The 18,598-nt window shown below is 37.4% G+C and overlaps 1 protein-coding gene across 1 annotated transcript in view; it reads left to right on the top strand.

Annotated features, from left to right (window-relative positions):
* Positions 1–18,598, top strand: part of LOC107560126 (kin of IRRE-like protein 3) — a gene marked incomplete at its 5' end in the record, with an annotated part of 52,761 nt that overhangs the window by 22,147 nt on the left and 12,016 nt on the right. The window contains 5 exons of the mRNA XM_016244209.1: positions 2,862–2,967; positions 11,643–11,791; positions 12,149–12,276; positions 12,972–13,098; positions 17,333–17,433. Coding sequence (XP_016099695.1) covers positions 2,862–2,967; positions 11,643–11,791; positions 12,149–12,276; positions 12,972–13,098; positions 17,333–17,433 — 611 coding nt within the window. The remainder of the gene's footprint in view (positions 1–2,861; positions 2,968–11,642; positions 11,792–12,148; positions 12,277–12,971; positions 13,099–17,332; positions 17,434–18,598) is intronic.

The raw sequence follows: 18,598 nt of genomic DNA on the forward strand, positions 1-18,598 counted from the left end.
AGATGAAAGCTCTGTAATTTTTAATGTGTTGAACATTTAATGCAATGCAATGCAATGATGAATGTGAGATAAACAAATAAACTGTCCTCAAAAGCCTGATGATCATATTTGATACTTGATTTGGTAAGTGATTTTTCAAAAAATAAATAAATATATATATATATATATATATATATACTTACTGTCAGTTGCTTCAGTCCAGTAAAATGTCATCTTAAAATATGTCTAATATGTGCTAAAAAGTGGTAGCACTTTATTTTAATGTCCAATTCTCACTAGTTGCTTATTAGCATGCATATTTCTAGCATATTAAGCACATATTAATGAGTTATTGTGCATGACCATGTTCCAGATCTCTTAACTTGGCACAATATCTCAACTTTACAACTATCTTACTAACTATTAATACGCAGCATATTAGGAGTTTATTGAGGGAAAACTCTTAGTTAATAGTGAATACATGTTCCCTAATCTAAAGTGTTTAGTTTTTCATACATTTACTTTATAAAAATCAGTAAAGATTTCACAGCAAAAAGGCACATGAACCATAAGCTAAAGGGTGTGTTTATAATTATGCTAAAGGCCTTCTTTACTGGCTAAAACTATCAATCAGACGACAGAAAGCATGGAGTACATTGTGTACAAGTTTCTATCATGTTCATAATGCAATAGGGTTAAAAATTGTCAATATCATAATAAATGATGCTTCTGCCAATATAGACCATTAGCCCAGCTGTAGGCTGTTCATCTCAAATAGGCATTTGTAATATACAATCTGTGATTAACTATCTGTTTTATAAGATGTATCAGACAATAAACTGACCTGATATCCTCCTACCGGCATGCTCAATTAGACCGAGTAAACGCTTTACACGTATCCTGCTGGTAACCGGGCAGCACACAGCACTGATCAGTTTGTCCGTGGAATGACGGCTGGTGTTGTTCAGCCAGAGAACAACCTGGCACAGGTGTGTGTGGTCGAAAAGGCAGATGGGGGAAAGGGCAGCACCTGCATCCACCGCTGGGATGCCGCTCTGCCCAGCTGTGCTCCTGCAGGCCACATACTGCTCTTCAGCGCAGACATGCACCCACACACAACAGCAGCGCCCCGGTGACACTCCAGCTGAGTCAGGCCTGTGTTCTTTTGCTCCGCTGATCTGTGTTGTTGAATACAGCCGTGCCAGCACAGACTAAATTAGTGTTACTTGAGTGTAATAGGACACAGAAAACATATAAGTAGAATAGCTGGCTCTCAAACGCATGACTGGCACTGGGTTTCTCTTTCTCTCTTTCTCTCTCTCTTTCTCTTCTCTGTCTTTATCTGCTCCCCGTGGACTCTGAATCGCTGATGTGTGCTGCTTAGCTTCTGCGCTTGCCACTGTCCATTCTTGGTAAAAGCCCGACAATTAGGTCTCTTTTCCTTTTTTTAGCCTCCCCAGAGACCCATAAAGCTGTTTTTGTTGTACATCGTCGCTGTTCTCAGTGGGCAATGCAAAATTAGTCCTGGCATGAGAGGCATATGAGGGACATACTGCATCTAATAATACTATTTCACATTTAAATATGCTAAACAAAGATTTTTGGTAACACTTTAGATTAGGGGACACATATGTATTATTATCTAAGGGTTTTCTCTCAGTAAGCTCCTAATTTGCTGCATATTGGTAGTGAGTAAATAGTTATGTTTTGGGTTAAGGGATCTAGAATATGATCATGCACAGTGTTGGGAAGCATAATAGTTACATGTAACAGAATATCGTAATCTAATTACAAAATAAATGTAACTGTAATCTGTGAAAAAAAGTGTAATTAATTAGTTACATACGAAAATGTAAACAGTTACATCTGAATATTTTCACACACACCCACATACAGATTTGATAGATTACTTTCCAAAATTGCACTGACTGCTCTAAAATATGAGACACCAATGTTTGAGGAGTTTAGGACGCAGAATAGGACATATGCTTATTTGATAACGGTTGTATTTCCTATTTGGGTTTGTGCATATGCTATATTTTAAATTAACTGTTTTTTTTTTTTTTTTTGCCCAATGCATTGTTAGATGCCAGTGTTTCCTGTCATAGCAAAGATTTAAAAAACTGTATAATAGGTATTCAACTTTTTCATGTTATGATCTTAAATCCATATTTAACCTGAGAATGGTCTTAAAGTAAGTCTGATTTTGTGGTTGCTCTGCTTTAAAATTCAATTATTATAGTCTTAAATTAAGTGATGAAGGATTTTTAAAAAAACAACACGTATGCTTGAGGTCATCCATTCATTGGTTCATCCATTCACCCGTACCAGAACTCGTTTGGAAGCAGACCGAGACCACCTCTTCAGCTGCGTCTCGTTACGGTTGTTTGGTCAGCACCCGAGTGCAATTGCTGTATTCACAGCTGCCCAAAAGATCCGCACCAAGAGGGGAAACAAACTTGAGTTTGATTCAATCGAACCAAACAAGGCAGGTGTGAATACACCCTCAAATAAAAGAAAAGGGTATTATGGTATTGGTTGCATAATCTGTGTGTTTCTTATTATTGTCTTAGTTTAAACGCCATTACATTGTGTTCTCTTTTTTTATTGTGATAGAATGTTTTGTGATGAAACCATTGTTCTAATTAGTTCTCATTTGCATAGATAAAAAGGCATACCTCTCATTTGTTGACATACAGTTCTTTAGTTGCTTTTCACAAATTCACATCTTTTGATGATGCAGAGTTAATACACTCGCAATTATTTCCTGTCTGAACAATTCCTCAGATAATAGCTAATTTCCACCTGTTGGATGCAATTAATGCGCATTTATGCTAAAAAAAGGGAAGGTTTTCTTATTAGTTTATTTTGTCTTCTTGCAGACTTGCCGTTGGTGAATCTCTCGGTGGAACCTCAACCGGTCCTGGAGGGAAACCTGGTGAAGTTTCATTGCTCAGCCAAAGCTAATCCACCAGTCACTCAATACAAGTAAGACACCAAACACAACTGAAAGAAAAATGGCCAGGGATCCAATACTAGAGATCTTTTATAATACCGCATCCTCTGAGGATGATTAGACGGAACTAACTCTAATTCACGCTGTTCATCTGCCTGGCACATCACTGTGTTGCAGAAATGCTCAGCCAAAGCTAATCCACCAGTCACTCAATACAAGTAAGACACCAAACACAACTGAAAGAAAAATGGCCAGGGATCCAATACTAGAGATCTTTTATAATACCGCATCCTCTGAGGATGATTAGACGGAAACTAACTCTAATTCACGCTGTTCATCTGCCTGGCACATCACTGTGTTGCAGAAATGCTCTGGCATTTACTTGCAAATATTTTTAGGGCTGTCTCAAAGCTGAAATCCACTATCCTGGCTGGCATCGGTTTGCTATATCTAAGCCAAGACTAGGATTGGGGCGCCACATCGGGCATTCAAATCAAAGCAGGTTGTGTCTATCTGACACACTGATCCAATATCCAAGAATAATGTTTCCTGTCCTCTCCAAACAGATGAGAATGAGGTTGAAATACAAGTTATTTATTTCGGTGAGATGTAGCCTCGGCCTTGCGGAGGGCCAATAGCGAGGCGATTTGTTTGAACATGGTTTTCGGTGTGGGTTTTAAAACTAGGTGAAAAATAAGAGCAGTAAAATCAATAGTGAAGGGAATTGCACAGCGGTGGATCTTGATGTACTGAGGAATGGAACGGATCCGTGATACAGTTGTAGGTGGGCAAAACCGAGTTGTTTCTAGCTTTTGATATGACAGATACCAGAATCAGAAAAGCCTGTGTTTTATTGCCCATCAGGCCTTAGCTGAATGAAGAAACATTGGCTTTTTTTCTCTTTCTCAGTTTTTATTTTACACCTGAGCATCAGATATGAAGAGTGAGATGACTAGCTATAACTAGAAATAATGGCATAATAGCAAGTAAACATACTTCAATCATTTTTGCTTTAATTCAATGAAACTTTTTTTTTTTTTTGGGGGGGCACATGCTGTTTCAGCATTGTAAAGACTTCAAAAAAGCTGTGCATTGTCTCAATAAACAATGCTAGTTTGTAATAGTCTACTACATTTCCATAACATAGCATTCAGAACTGGCCTGCAAGCTAGGATGCTGTCTAATGCAAATTGCATATATTTTGATCAATTAATTTAGTGAATTGGGTGCTGAAACAACATGAAAGTGCATGACAATATTCTTCATATGTGCAGTATTTGCACATATTTAGAGTGTGTGAGCTGTGCCGAGTGATGAAGTTGAAGCGTCCGTGTTTTAGCTCACTTCAAGTCTGGTTCTGATTCTGCTCCATAAGAAAATAATATATTTGTGCAAACTGAATATGATGTTTTCAGGCACTTAATTACATGTTATTTACAGTTAAATGAAAATGAATGTTAACGATATAGGATGAATGTTAAAATTATTAAGTTTCAGTTTAAATAAATACTAAATGCAATTAGTTGAACATAAGAGTGTTTTTGACCCACTAAGCACTGACATGCATTAATGATCAACTAAAATATACTTTAATGTAATTTTTATTAAAACGTATATGTCATGTATTTAAATATATCACAGTTAGAACTGGCCGGCAAGCTGGGTCGCTGCATTGTGCAAACTGTGTTCAGCACAGATTATATATATATTTTTTTTTTTACGAATTTGCACAATTTAGTGAGTCAGATGCTGAAACATCACTGACAGTGCATGTAAATATTCTTAATATGTGCAGTATTTTCAATAAATAGTTAGTGTGTGAGCAGACCGATGAATGAAGTTGCGTGTTTTTGCCCCGAGTGTCAGTGTTTTCTCTCACTCCATCAAGACCATAACACATTAACGGCCCGTGAATTCACAACATTAGACTATTAACAATCCGAATTTGTGAAATATTATTAGAAAGAATATGAATTCCTAAATGCTATCCGTCTCAGGACAGTGCACTGAGTTACTCTTTCTCTTCCATGTCTACGGGCCCTGTAGCAACCGCTGCCATTGATCTGAGGGAATTCAGTGGCATCTCCCTGGTGAATTTAATAAATGTGTTGATTGACACTTTCCTTGATGACTTTCTCCACAGGAGAGCAATAAAAATATCAGAGCTAGAGTTTGAATTAATGATAGCCTTCCAAAGAGGATTCATGGACCATTGAAATGTCCCTGACATTAACATGGGGTAATTTTGTCGCCCATTGATTGAGGGACTAAAAAGTAGAAATGCTGTTATTGTGGTGTCGACATAATGTGATGTGTTGAGGAGTGGTAAGTACCCAGACTCATGTGCATTGACACGGATCATTACCGGTTGGGTTCGTTTTATGAAATGGGAGTCAGGAAAGATGTGGACTTCAATTGCTCCCAAAATAGTGTCTTAAGAGTGGACGTGCTAGGGGAATATTATATACTAAAACCATGTGGCGATATATAATGGTTTATATTGCTACGTTCTGATATTTTTTAAATGTTTTATTGTTATTTTTTTCATATGTAATAACATTTTTATTTTTAATCAATCAATCAATCAATCAATCAATCATGGACATTGAGACAAATCACTGACTGATCATTGCCGGTCTGGTTCATATCATTTTTATTTATAATTTATTTAATTGATTTGCATTGCATTTTTTATCAAAATTTTTTAAAATGTAAAATCTTTCATTTTATTTTTTTTTATTTAAATTTGAATTTTTCTTCTTTTTTATTGATTTCATGTTTATTTAATTTCCAATTGTATTTGTGCTTATACAGTACATCTAATACAAGTGTGTGTGTGTGTGTGTGCAAACCAAAAAAAAAAATATATATATATATATATTTTTTTTTTATTTTAATATCCCTTGTCTGCAATATGTTTGGGAAAGAAAAAAAAAAATAAAAAACAAGAATCCTTTGATTCATCTAACATACAAGCAGATTTACTCCCAAATTATCACAATAACAATTATGTTTGAGGCGTTGTGCTTGTTAGCTGTGGCTGTTTTGGGGATAGTTAAGCCGTGTTGTGCGTCTCTGCAGTGATGTCTTTGACACAGCTGATGAAGAGGTTTTCATGGTGGGCTGCTCGCTTCGCTCATCAAGCGTTTGATGTGCACACACAGATACGGGCGCTGCCGCTGTTTGTTTTCCATGACCGTGTTCCCCAGCGACTCTGAGAAGCAGCCAGACATGATTCATCAACCAGGGAACAGCACATGGAAAACTAACCAACAGCAACAGATGTAGCCGATATCTCAAAAACAGAAAATTAAACTCCGGGCATCTGTCCTGCTGGCTGCTAGATTGGCCAATATGAGTCTATGTTGTGATGCTATCATAATGGAGCGAACGGCAGCTTTATTGTAACCTAGAAAGTGTGTGTGGCATCATCCCAGACTGGGAGAGAAGGATGGAGAAGACGGCCTCATCATCTCCAGCACATGTCCCACGACATCCAGATGAATATTGAAATTTCATCTGCCCCGGTGTAAAAAAGGAATAAATAAATCTATCAAAATCCGGTCTTTGTTGCTGCTGATTACACACGACTACAGTACCTTTGTGGAAAAAAAGTTGTATTATATTTTCACTTGTAATGTGTTTAAAATCTTAATAGTGTGTATATATATATATATATATATATATATATAAAACATGTACTTGAAGATAATACAATATTAATGAAATAAAAGGCCACGTATGTGCACTTAAAGAGAGACACTTTCATGACTATGTTTATTAACTTAAGTACTTAAGTACACTTTTAAAAAGTGCAATTTGTAATAATGTTAAATCAAGTTTAAAGTACATTTTAAGTAATGTTTTGATAATCTTATGTCGTACTTTATAGAACTGCACTTATATGTAATCCTAAGCATTTTATGTTAGATGTCTGTTCAACCCTTGCAATTAAATCTTAAAGTCTGCAATTCAATTGCATCTTGATTGTTTCATTTTAATTCTATTCTGCCGGCACACAGAGTCGAGATTATAAAAATAGTGTCAGTGTCCAAATATATATGGACCTAACTGTATATATAGTATATAGTATACGTTTTATTTAAAATAATTATTTTTAAAGTACTTATTTTTCACAGGGTTCGCCTCTCCTTGCCAGAGCTGAAGGCTCCAATCCAAAAATCATTGTTTTGTTGTTGTTGTTGTTGTTATTGGGAGGGGGGCTTTGCCTGTGCATTGCCTTACAGAAAAGCCAAACATTCAATTCCTCCTGATACTGTACCCTTCTACTCTAGAATAATAAAGCAGTCCAAAAGTTTACAAAGGTTTACACAGACACTCTGCTGGGTTTCATTGGTGGGGTCATGTTTGTTCTGTTAAGAAGACCCTGGCTGAAGCCCAGCGGAGCCACTGTGCTCACGGATGTTTTGGCTCTTTGGATGTGCAGCACTGAATCCTTCAGCTCTGGCAAAGCTAACCCACCATTTGGGTCTTTCCTGCCGTCCAAACCTCCCAGTCTGCCACCCCATGGGCTTAAAACCAACACGCAGTCCTGCTTTGCTCTGTATTGCCATAGTTTTGTGCTATCAGAATACTAGTTAGAATTAGAAGTAGAGCTCTCAGTTGATAAAAATTATACACTGTTTATTGCTAATTTAATTAATCACATTACATTGCATATTGGAACTTTCAGAAAAAGCTCCTGAGTGATTTAAAGACATTAGGTTATTGGAGAAGAGGGATAAATCTTTGAATACATATTACAAAAACTAGCTTTAGAAGTTAAACTGGGTCTAGTTATTTTACAAAACGCACACTTGAATATGCTTTTGCAGAAATTATATACTTTAAAAGAACTATACTTAAGTGCAAACTAAATGTTTCGGAAAACACTTAATTACAGACTATTTACTATTAAATTCAAATGTATTATAGTTTAAATTTATGCATGAAATGAATTTAATTAGGAGTGAGTTTTTGAACCATTCAAGAAGGATTTAAATATATACTTCTACTGTACTTGAAATATGGTTAAAGTGTTTAATCTAGTACATTTAAATTATATCAACTTAAATGTAACATCAAATAACACTACAGTTAAAATTATACTCAGGTACTAACCATGTGCTTTATAGTAGGTTAGTCAACACATCAAAATAATTGTGTTAAAGCATGAAGATTATTAAAATATAATGATTTATAATGTACTTTAAAGTAAACATTTTAATTTGACATTATTACTAAGTTAAGCTTTCAAAAGTGTACTTAATTGTGTTATGAAAACATGAAAGTGTTTTATCTTTGAGTTAAGTCAAGTAGCCTTTTATTTTGATAATATTTGATATATTATCCACTTTTATTTAAATATCGTTTTTAATATCATTCTGTGCTACCTGTGGTTTAGCAAAGTGCATAGCCTGAGATTTACAAAAACATGGAAATGTTACTTTAAGCTTGAAATGTTTCAATTATAGAATTAAAATTATTTTATTTATTTGCACTTTAATTGATTGACTGATTGACAATCAGTTTGTTTAATGGCTTGTTTGTAAAATTAATCATTAACTAACATGACAGTCATTTAAAAACATTCCACGCACAAGTTTGAATGCAAATCTCTGGTAAAGCCTGAGGAAGATTTAAGAGGCTTGTAAGGGTGGAGCTCCATAAATATTGTGTCATTGTAATAGGATTCAAATTAATAGCAAAAGATGTGATGCTTGTCATAAGGGACCACAACTGAGACTGATCATAACACAAAATGTATGAATACAACTTTATAACGAAAGACGCACATAGATAATGCACAAATATAAGCTAGTTACTTAAAAGAACAAGACAATCATCCTCCTAGGCTCTTGTAATAAACAGGCTATTTAAAGCGGAATGAAATTATGGCGCAGTCAATCTTGTGATCTGATTACAAAGCAGCTGCTTCAAAAGCTCTGTGTAATTTATGTTACCACGAGAAAGGAAAACTCAAGTAGGCGTATTGCAGGCGACTGCTGCAGTAATTGCCCATAAATATAAAGTTTCACAGCGCCACATATTCACTTCCCTCAGAGCAATTATGTCGAGGACGGAGGCGACACGCGCAGGCGTCTGCCCTGATTTAAATATTTTTGGAAGCACATGTGTGCCTGCGCAGATTTAGCAGACTGTGAAACGGTGCTTTTCAAGCACACTAGCTAGGCCAATTACAACTGCTCTCCCTCCTTATTTTAATTTAGTCAAGAGGGAGACTGTTATAATTTAAATGACACTGTATCGGGTCCCGCAGATGGTTTGATTTAGTTGCAGAGGTAATGAATTGTGCACTCACTCCCACAGAGCAGGTGAATAGTGAAATTTTGGCAGCGCTCTACCAGTGCCGGCTGCTTTGAGTGCAAAACGATGCTTCTTGACAGCGAGGAGTTAACTGGCATTGAATATATTCATTTATTTAAATATTTACCCTAGTGTCAGGCTGTGACACCCGTTCTACATTGGCTTTGGCTTGCACAAATGTGTCCCATCATAGACACCAACAGAGAACCACAAAGTAGACCGAGCAAGTGACATAGATGCATTACTTTGTCAGTATGGGAGAAATAAAAGATGCCTTGGTCTTACAAAAATGAATGGTTCCTTGTGGGAAGTGCTGACAATTTATTGACATCTGATGTCTTTGTTACAGTATATACTGTATATGGGGTTTGTGTTATTTGGCCATGTGGAGAGGAGCTGGTGCCTATTTCCCTTAGAAGATGGCTGTCTTTCTTTCTTTGGGTCTCTAACCACCTACAGGCAGGCAGCTATCATGCCTCATTGATGACTATGATAGAAGCAGATGGATTAGACACCAGGTCTTCCTCTTATTGCCATGGAAACCTCTAAATTGGGTTCCACTTTCCTGTGATAGCGTACGTCTGGTAGGGACTCATACTGATGTCTTTCTGTTCCATTACTGAAACGTTAGACCTAAAAAGGGTTCATGTATTTCTCGACTCTTGGATCTGATACCACTTTTACAAATTAGCTTAAGGATATGTATCACATTATCTTAGAGAGTACCACTGTGACCCACTCGAGGTGAAAGCTAGATCTTAGACTGATAGCAAGGTTTTTCATTTATAAATGAAGTCTAAGGGAAGTTAAGACAGGGAAGTTTGATGTCGTGACTTGAAATCAGTGAAAGTGAGGTAGGACGTATTCAATGGTAAATATATTTTGCTGGTCCTAGAACAATGTTCTGATAAACAAAGTCCTAACCTGGTTGGAATGCACAACACAAATTATTTCTGAACAGATTTTAAAACAGTAGGCATCATAAACTTGCCCTCGTTGTAATAGTCACATCCATCATTCACTAAACGACTGAGTATCATACACTACCATACTTTAAAGTTGTTCCGATCACAACAAACTCGTGCAGAAACGTGCGCCCAGGAGACATGACAATTGAAAACAATGTACATTCTAAAATTGGCTTAAAATATCAAACATGTTTGATATCCTCCAACTGGATGGAATCATAGTTTGAAGCTAAAAATCTGAGTTTGTGGTTATACACTATGCAACTTTTTTTAACAAAATCTGTCAACTGAAATCTGCAGACTAGCTCTGACTTTCGGCAACTAGTGTCAACTTCTCCAGACTGTAAATCAGGGGAAAATTGGGTCAAAAGTTGTGTAGTGCATTCCAGTCTTAACCTGTAACTATATGACTGGGGGCAAATTAAAGATTGATAAGGATGTTGCACCAATCCCAATTTCCCGAGTCTAAACCAACTCTCTGGAGCTTAACCTACAGAGTTTAGTTCCAACCTGCCCCCAAAACACTTGCCTAGAAGATTCTAGTCATCCTGAGAGCTTGACTACCTGGTTCAGGTGTGTTTTATGCAGGACTTGAGCTAAACTCTGCAGGATAGTGGACCTACAAGAGCAGGATTGGACACACTTGAATAAGGATGTTCACCAAAAAACACTTACCAATTACTTCCTAACTATCTACACTGTCAGAAAAATGTGCAAAGACGGCACCTCTATATGTGTAACAGCTTGTCACTGGCGCAGTCCTCTTAAAAAGGCAACTTTGTACCTTATCTACCCCTAAAAAGTGCATTTTAGTAGTCATTTGTTCCCTTTAAGATACTGCTTTGAACCTTTTAGGGGTACATAAGACACAGATTTGAGGGTACTGCCCAATTGACAATTTGTTGTACCCCTAAAGGTGCAATTATTGCATGTTTCTGAGATTGTACAGGAATTATAACATCCTGCAATGTGTTTTTTCAATGCTATCCCTGTTAAAAAACAAAACAAAAAAACAGCACATGCTGGTTAGGTATGTTTTAAAGCATGGAAGCTGGATTGAGCTGGTTTAAGCTGGTTCTTAGTTGGTCATGAGCTGGTTTAAGCTGGTCCTAAGCAGGAGCTTAGGTGCTTAGGACCAGCTTAGGATCAGCACATGACCAGCTTAAACCAGCTCATAACCAGTTTATAACCAGCTCAGGACCAGCTCAAACCAGCTGCCATGCTTCAAAACATACCTAACCTGCATATGCATTTTTTTTTTCATTTTTTCAACAGGGATATGAAGTTCACTGGCTTTTGTGTGGTTTGTCACTAACTTGTGTTTAGTAGTAATAATTGTTCAGTAACTTATGGTCTTTAACTGCTTGGAGTGGGCTTCAAAACTCTATAACATCTCTGTCTACTGTTTATAGGTGGGCCAAAGGAGGAAGCATGATAAAGGAAGTGTCTGGAGACACATATGAGGTCATAGTGGATCACTCGTTCTTCACAGAGCCAGTTTCCTGTGAGGTCACCAACCCTCTTGGGAGCACCAACATCAGTCGGAACGTGGATGTCTACTGTGAGTTATTTCAGTTTTTTCCACATCAGAGTTGTCCAAAACGTCATGATGTACCATGTTCCTACAGAGCTACCACCTGTTTCAAAACACCTGCACACTTCTAGCAGTCCTAAAGACCTTGAGCAGCTGGTTCAGGTGTGTTAAATTATAGTCGAGCAAAGCTCTGTAAGAATATGACCCACTGTGAAAAGAATTGGACACCTCTGGTTCATCATTTTTGAAAGTATCTCCTCAAATGTCAGGAGAGAGACTTAAAATTCAGTTGCCACCAGTCTCACATCAAAACAAACTTACAAGAATTATGTTTAAAATGTGACCTCTCTGAATAGATCTTATAACCTGGTTTATTTTCTCCAGTTGGACCTCGGATGGCTGCAGAGCCCCAGTCTTTACAGGTTGACCTAGGATCTGATGCTGTGTTTAACTGTGCCTGGACCGGAAACCCCTCTTTAACTATTGTATGGATGAAAAGGGGCTCTGGGGTGGTAAGTTGCTAGGCATTGTTATTGGGCATTGAATATAACCCTGCTCCACATTTAATCTTTGAAGTAAACCCATAGTTCTCTTTCACCAATCATCTCATTTTTTCATTCTAGCTACATTAATAGTGCATTGATGTTCAGTCATCTTGTCTTTGTAAAGAAGAGATCAAGCAAACATGAAAAAAAAAATCAATTTCATTTGATTTTGGCTTTTCATCCATTCATTTTAAACTTCAATATAATATTCTCTGTATAAAACCTTTGATCTATTAATGCATTGCCTTCTATTTCTGACCAGCTCAGAAACAGAATCAGAACATTTCTAAAAAAGGACAGGATGACACATTCAGTGCTGTGCCCCGATGGCAAACATCAGGGTTTTTCAGATTCCATGCGATTCTATAACACGCAGATGGATAGTGGCTCAGTTTGGGGTATGTCTGTATTCTGGCACAGAAATTGGGGAAATTGTGCCCCACTGAAACCAGCCGGTCTCATTTCTCTCTCGGCTGACTGTCACCTACCATCGCCCATGTTCACATGGTCCTCCTCATCTGACCCAAATTGGATTTTAATAATTGAGAAGAAGGTCCTTTTCCAAGCTTAGCTGCCCATCCATGAGTCCTGATTCATTTTGACTCTGGCCAGCTCCCTTTGCACTCCTTTTTAATGTTTTGATCTTTGACCTCTGGCTACAGGTGCTAAGCAATGAAAACATCTTGACATTGAAATCTGTCAGGCAAGAGGATGCTGGGAAGTATGTGTGCCGTGCGGTGGTGCCTCGTGTTGGAGCGGCCGAGAAGGAAGTCTCTCTCACCGTAAATGGTATGTTTGATACTTTCGTACTGTACAAGGTTCATGGCTAAAGAGGTGTGTTTGACGAGTGCAAATGCGCCCATTTGGAACATATGTAAATGAAAAAGGTGCAAGAAATTGGAAATCCAGGTGACAGAATTAGACCTATTTTGGAATTCATGTTGACTCTGAGACAGAAGTTTTATGTTTACTCTTCGGTCTGCTATTTCTCTGGGCTAATGCTGATTATATTCAGTAAGAATTGCACGAGGAGCTGTTTTTTAGGCTGTGACAGGCTAATGAACACAGGAGAATAGCGAGAGACTGGCTACTCTCAGATAAATGACTTCATTACGGCCGCTTGATATTCAGGCGGCATGCATTAGCCACACGACAGCTTTCATTCTCAAAATCCAACACGTCTTTTAAAAGCTCCTTTCTCTCCGAAGCTATTTGCCATGGGCCACGGCTCTGACGTGAGTGGAAAATAAGAGAAGTTCAGCCAAAGTGACAATTGTGTTTGCATTGAATGATTCCTCTGCAAGTTTAGATTCACTAATGCAGTTTGGTGCTGGGAAATGAAAGAAAATCAATAAAGAGCTGTTATGACTGATAGTATTAATATGCAAAGTCAGACATTCATTTGAGGCTTACAGACAACTCAGGAATTACAGAAATTACAGATGACATCCACTTTCATCAAGTACACTCTGTTCTATATGAGGACAGTAAAGGGTACTTCTGCTTTGCATTAATTTCTGACTCCTAGAGAGTTCAGGATTGCATGGAATCCCAAATAAACACAGTCTTGTTGTTTGTTTGGTTATTTTTTTTGGTAGTGGAAGATTTATAGAAGTTTATGGAAAGATCCAACACTACCATATTAACCCTTTTAAGTCCACAGGCAACCAAAGTTGCTGAAGGCTCTGCAATGGTTTTACCATCTGTAAATAGTTTTTGGGTAACTATAGTGTCCTAAAACAACAGGTATATAAGTAGACAACCTTAGGAAGAGCTTTTCACAATATACTGGATAATATGTCACGTTATGGTGTTTAATTTGTTAATTTGTTTTTGGGCGTTTACTGTGAAAAGTATTTAAAGAAACCTATAAATATTGCAAAAATTCACACCCCAAATCTGGCACCATTCTTGTACAGAAGAGCTTGCACAGGTGAGGCTGTGTTCGGCGGGTTCAAGAGTGCTGAACGAACGCTGATGCCCTGGAACTCACGTTTCCAAAAACGTCAAAGCAAATTTTCAAATAGACGTTTTCTTTATTAACTCTTTCCCTGCCATTGACGAATTATCTCGTCTTTTAAAAGAAAACGCTTCCCCGCCAAAGACGAGTTTTTACGACTTTTCGTGTTTCCACTGTTATACACTCGGGGGTGCTATTATGCATCTTCTGAACGAGTACAAAACCTCCCGAACAAAAACACGTGATCAGAACGGAGAAACTAGCTATCTCTTATGTAAACTGATCCATATGAAAAATAATATGATCATCAGCAATAGAAAGCATATAAATGAAAACTGCATAATGTTACAGAGTAAAATGTTGATCCAGGAAGTGGTATGTGTCTGTGCAAGCTTTGGAGGTATTGATGGAAGCGATTTACTGTATTTATGCTTTGATAATCATACTGAATGCAGTTTTTGATAAAAATGTGATTATCTCACTTTTTTGCTCAAAATTGTGCATTTTTTATGAAACCTACCTATATTCAAGTGTTGATAAAAAAAACTGATTGTTTCAAGTTCTGGTGCATTTGGGAGATGAAACTGATCATTTCACATTTTGCTCTTGATGAGCGACTGAAATTCACAAGCATTGATGTGAAGAATGACTGATGACCAGAGCTCTGTGTTTCAAAGGCTTGATCAGTAAGAGGAAAAGAGCGAAAGCAAGTGAGAAGGATGAACTAGAGCTCAAAAAAGGATTGATAATCCACCTATGTTTGCTGATCCTCACTGAGTCACATAAAAGCTCATTTATGCTAACAATTAAATGCACGCGTTTGGAATTTGTCAATATCTGTTTCCTCCCAGTTGCATGTCACTAGAACCCAGAGCTCCTACTGAGACTCAGAATATAGACAAGAGAGCCCCAGCGTTCTCTCAGGCCCAATGTAATTTAATTATAATCAAATAGCTAGCAGGGGACACCGTTTGCCGAAAACACGCTAATGGATACACATTGCTTTCTGCTTTTTGTTCCCTATTTCCTCAGATAAGGATCTCATTCCTCCATGTGTATTTTGAGCCTTAATGGGATTTAATATCTAAATGTGTCCCTATGTTCATTTATTTGTTTTGTGGCTACGATTTGGCTGTGGATCCAATTTGTTTGTTTTGTTATATGCTGTTCTGCTGAAAATTCAGCTTTGCTATCACAGGCATAAACAGCATTTTAAAATATATTCAAATAGAAAACAGTTATTTTAAATTGTAATAGAAAAATACAGTAAAAATTGAAAAATACTATCAAGTAAATGCAGCTTTGGTGAGCATAAGAGACTTCTTAAAAAAAATAAAAATAACATAAACTGTACTTTGTGTTTTTCCGTCATGCAAGGTTATTTTACTGCTGGCCATAGGTTTTGAAAATGTGATTTCAAGAAAGAATATGACATTGTTTTTAATTTGACAAGACATCTGCATTCTTGCTACTAACTTCATAAATTGTAAGTGATTAAAAGGTTAATAAAGGGATATGCATCAGATCGGATTAGGTTGCTCACTACTTCTATATAAAATGCACAGAGATGAAACCACTCACTATGGGAATAAAAGCCCCACCTTTCAGTTAAAACATCCAGTCAGGTAATTGTTTTTTTGACATTTTATCGGCTCTGTAGTTATCATAAATAGTCTGTTTTCATAAAGCAGCTCAAAGGCCCTTCCTCACTTATACAATAAAACGTATAATTTAGCATAGCTTTATCATTGGTGGAATGTACAAATATTTCAAGACATGCATTTCAGACAATTTCAATTCATGCAATATGTCAAAGCTTTAAACCGCGAGGAGAAAAATCAACCTGCGACAATAGTTTAGAAGAAGCCCAGTTTCATGAGAAAACCATCAACTTGGCAAGACTTCAACTGGAAACCATTAGGTAATGATTTTAATGGTAAACAGTTGTAATTGTTTGTAATGGTATTTGTAGTGGAAAGTATTAGAGATTCTGTGATGCTTTCTATTGTGTGTGTGTTTCCCCCCCCCTATACAGGGTTGTTATAAATGTAGCTTTGCTTGGATATGTTTGTATTAGCTTGAATAGTTTTAGTGGAGATGCTTAGCATGTTGTGCTAGGTAGTTTGTGGATATTTACAATACATTATTGCAACATGAATTACCAGCTGTCATATGCTAAGCAAGTAGGCTAAACCTGCAGGCCATCTGGAAACAAAAAGAAGGCAAATGTTTAATTTATTCATTTTAGCTTCAGTAATAAAATGCTGGAAATGAGTTAGGATTTTAGCACTTCCCAAAGTCAATTGCTTTTTGAAAGCATTGTTGGTTAAATGCCTGAAATAATGTCTGTGGTTAGCACAAACTCAAGATGTTTTCATGTTTTATTTTTCACCAATAAAATACATCAGTAACCCATTTTAATTGTTTTAAGCTTTTACTTGTCTTGAAAAAGCGATTGATAATAACAAGTGGCTAAATGGGACTACAAAGTTTGTCTGGGCAACCCGATCTCATGAAAGTGCGTATAAATAGTATGCCAAATAAAAACGAAAACTCGTAGTATTGTTACGCAAAAATAGACTTTGGCGTGTATATGCTACGCCATAGGTAGGTTTAGGGTTGTGGGGTAGATGCGTATCATATGCACGCGAAAAATGTGTACCTTGAATGCAATGTAAGTCTGTCAAATGCATACATGCAAATTTGCCAAATTTATTCTGCAAATCTGTTAGAAGGTCAGTTCCATTCAGTGCAACTTCACAAAATTCTCATGTCTCTACCTCTGCAGTGCTATCTTGTACTTCAGGAACTGCAGGACAATGCGGAAAATATACATGCATATGTGATATGAATCATTAGTTGGAATAGAATGTTGCCATAAAATATTAGCAAACATTCTGATGTTAATACTGGCTAAAATGCCTATTGTAAAAAAGCAACACATGATCTGTTCTAGTTTCGAAGAGATTCCTATGACTCTCTCTGGCAACCAGGGAATACACCGTGGTAGCTCACAGTTTTGAGTATGTGACGAGTAACTATGTGCGTCTGTTCTCCCCTCAGGACCTCCGACTATCTCCAGCACACAGACCCATCAGGCTCCACACGGGGAGAAGGGACAGATCAAATGTTTCATCCGCAGCACACCACCCCCAGACCGCATTGTGAGTTACTCAGCTCTCTCCTTCCAGTGACTCAGCTCAGACAGGACTGCAGCTGTTGAGTGGGTGGTTGCTGTTGTCACATGGCTCGTGTGACTCCATTAGACTCAGTAAACACAGTCCAATAATGCATAACGCACTCATGAGTTACGATCTGTTTAATAAATTAAATTGCATCTCAAATCATTTGTTTCCTCTATATGAGTGAATGGGTATTAGACATGGCAGGCTTACAGCCCTAATTTCTCATTTAATGCATACTTATGCCCTGTTACCACAGATCCAATTAGGATTTACCACTCTTAGATGAACTGTCTCCTCTCTAGGCCAATTTTTGATTCATTACTCACACTGTGCGTGTATGTGTGTGTTTGTGGCTGTGGGCATGGAAGTGCATAGGTAATCTCTGTGCGATGTTTACCCGTGTGGCTTTGCTTTTATTGCCGTGCTATTTCTAAATGTCAGTTGAAAGGGAAAGACTGCTCCTGTGGTCCGGAACAACCAGTAATAACTTTAGAAGTGTAATAACGCCCATAAAGCAGGTGAAAACAAACACGGGTCTCTCTTTCCTTCTGAAAAGACCAGCTTGCACCAGCAAGCTGATTCAGAGTAGTTTATGTTGGTTAGTGTTGGTCTAGATCAGAGGTGCCCAAACTCGGTCCTGGAGGGCCGGTGTCCTGCAGAGTTTAGATCCAACCCCAGTTAGACACACCTGAACCAGCTAATCAAGCTCTTACTAGAAACCTCCAGGCAGGTGTGTTGAGGCAGGTTGGAGCTAAATTCTGCAGGACATCGGCCCTCCAGGAACGAGTTTGGGCACCTCTGGTCTAGATGGTAGAGACATGCTGTTTACCAGCAAAAATTGCCGGTTGTGAAGCTGGAAAGGAGGTTTTGCTGGTTAAGCCAGCCTGGTGGTAAACAGTAATCTTATTAAGTTTTTATTTATTGATTTATTTTTTATAGAAAATGCCTTGAATCATTTTATTTTGTACCCCATCTGCCCCATTGTTCATATTCAAACATAAATATATGTAAAATTTGTTGATATCTCTAACAAATTGTTTTAGTAACACTGTAATGCTATTATCGTTTTTATTAATATTTGAATAAATTTTTTGTTTTATATTTTCTGTTCTCATTTTAATTTTAGCTATCTAGTTTTCTTTTC

Source organism: Sinocyclocheilus grahami, unplaced genomic scaffold (assembly GCF_001515645.1).
Source record: "Sinocyclocheilus grahami isolate Dianchi unplaced genomic scaffold, SAMN03320097.WGS_v1.1 scaffold711.1, whole genome shotgun sequence".
NCBI lineage: Eukaryota > Metazoa > Chordata > Actinopteri > Cypriniformes > Cyprinidae > Sinocyclocheilus > Sinocyclocheilus grahami.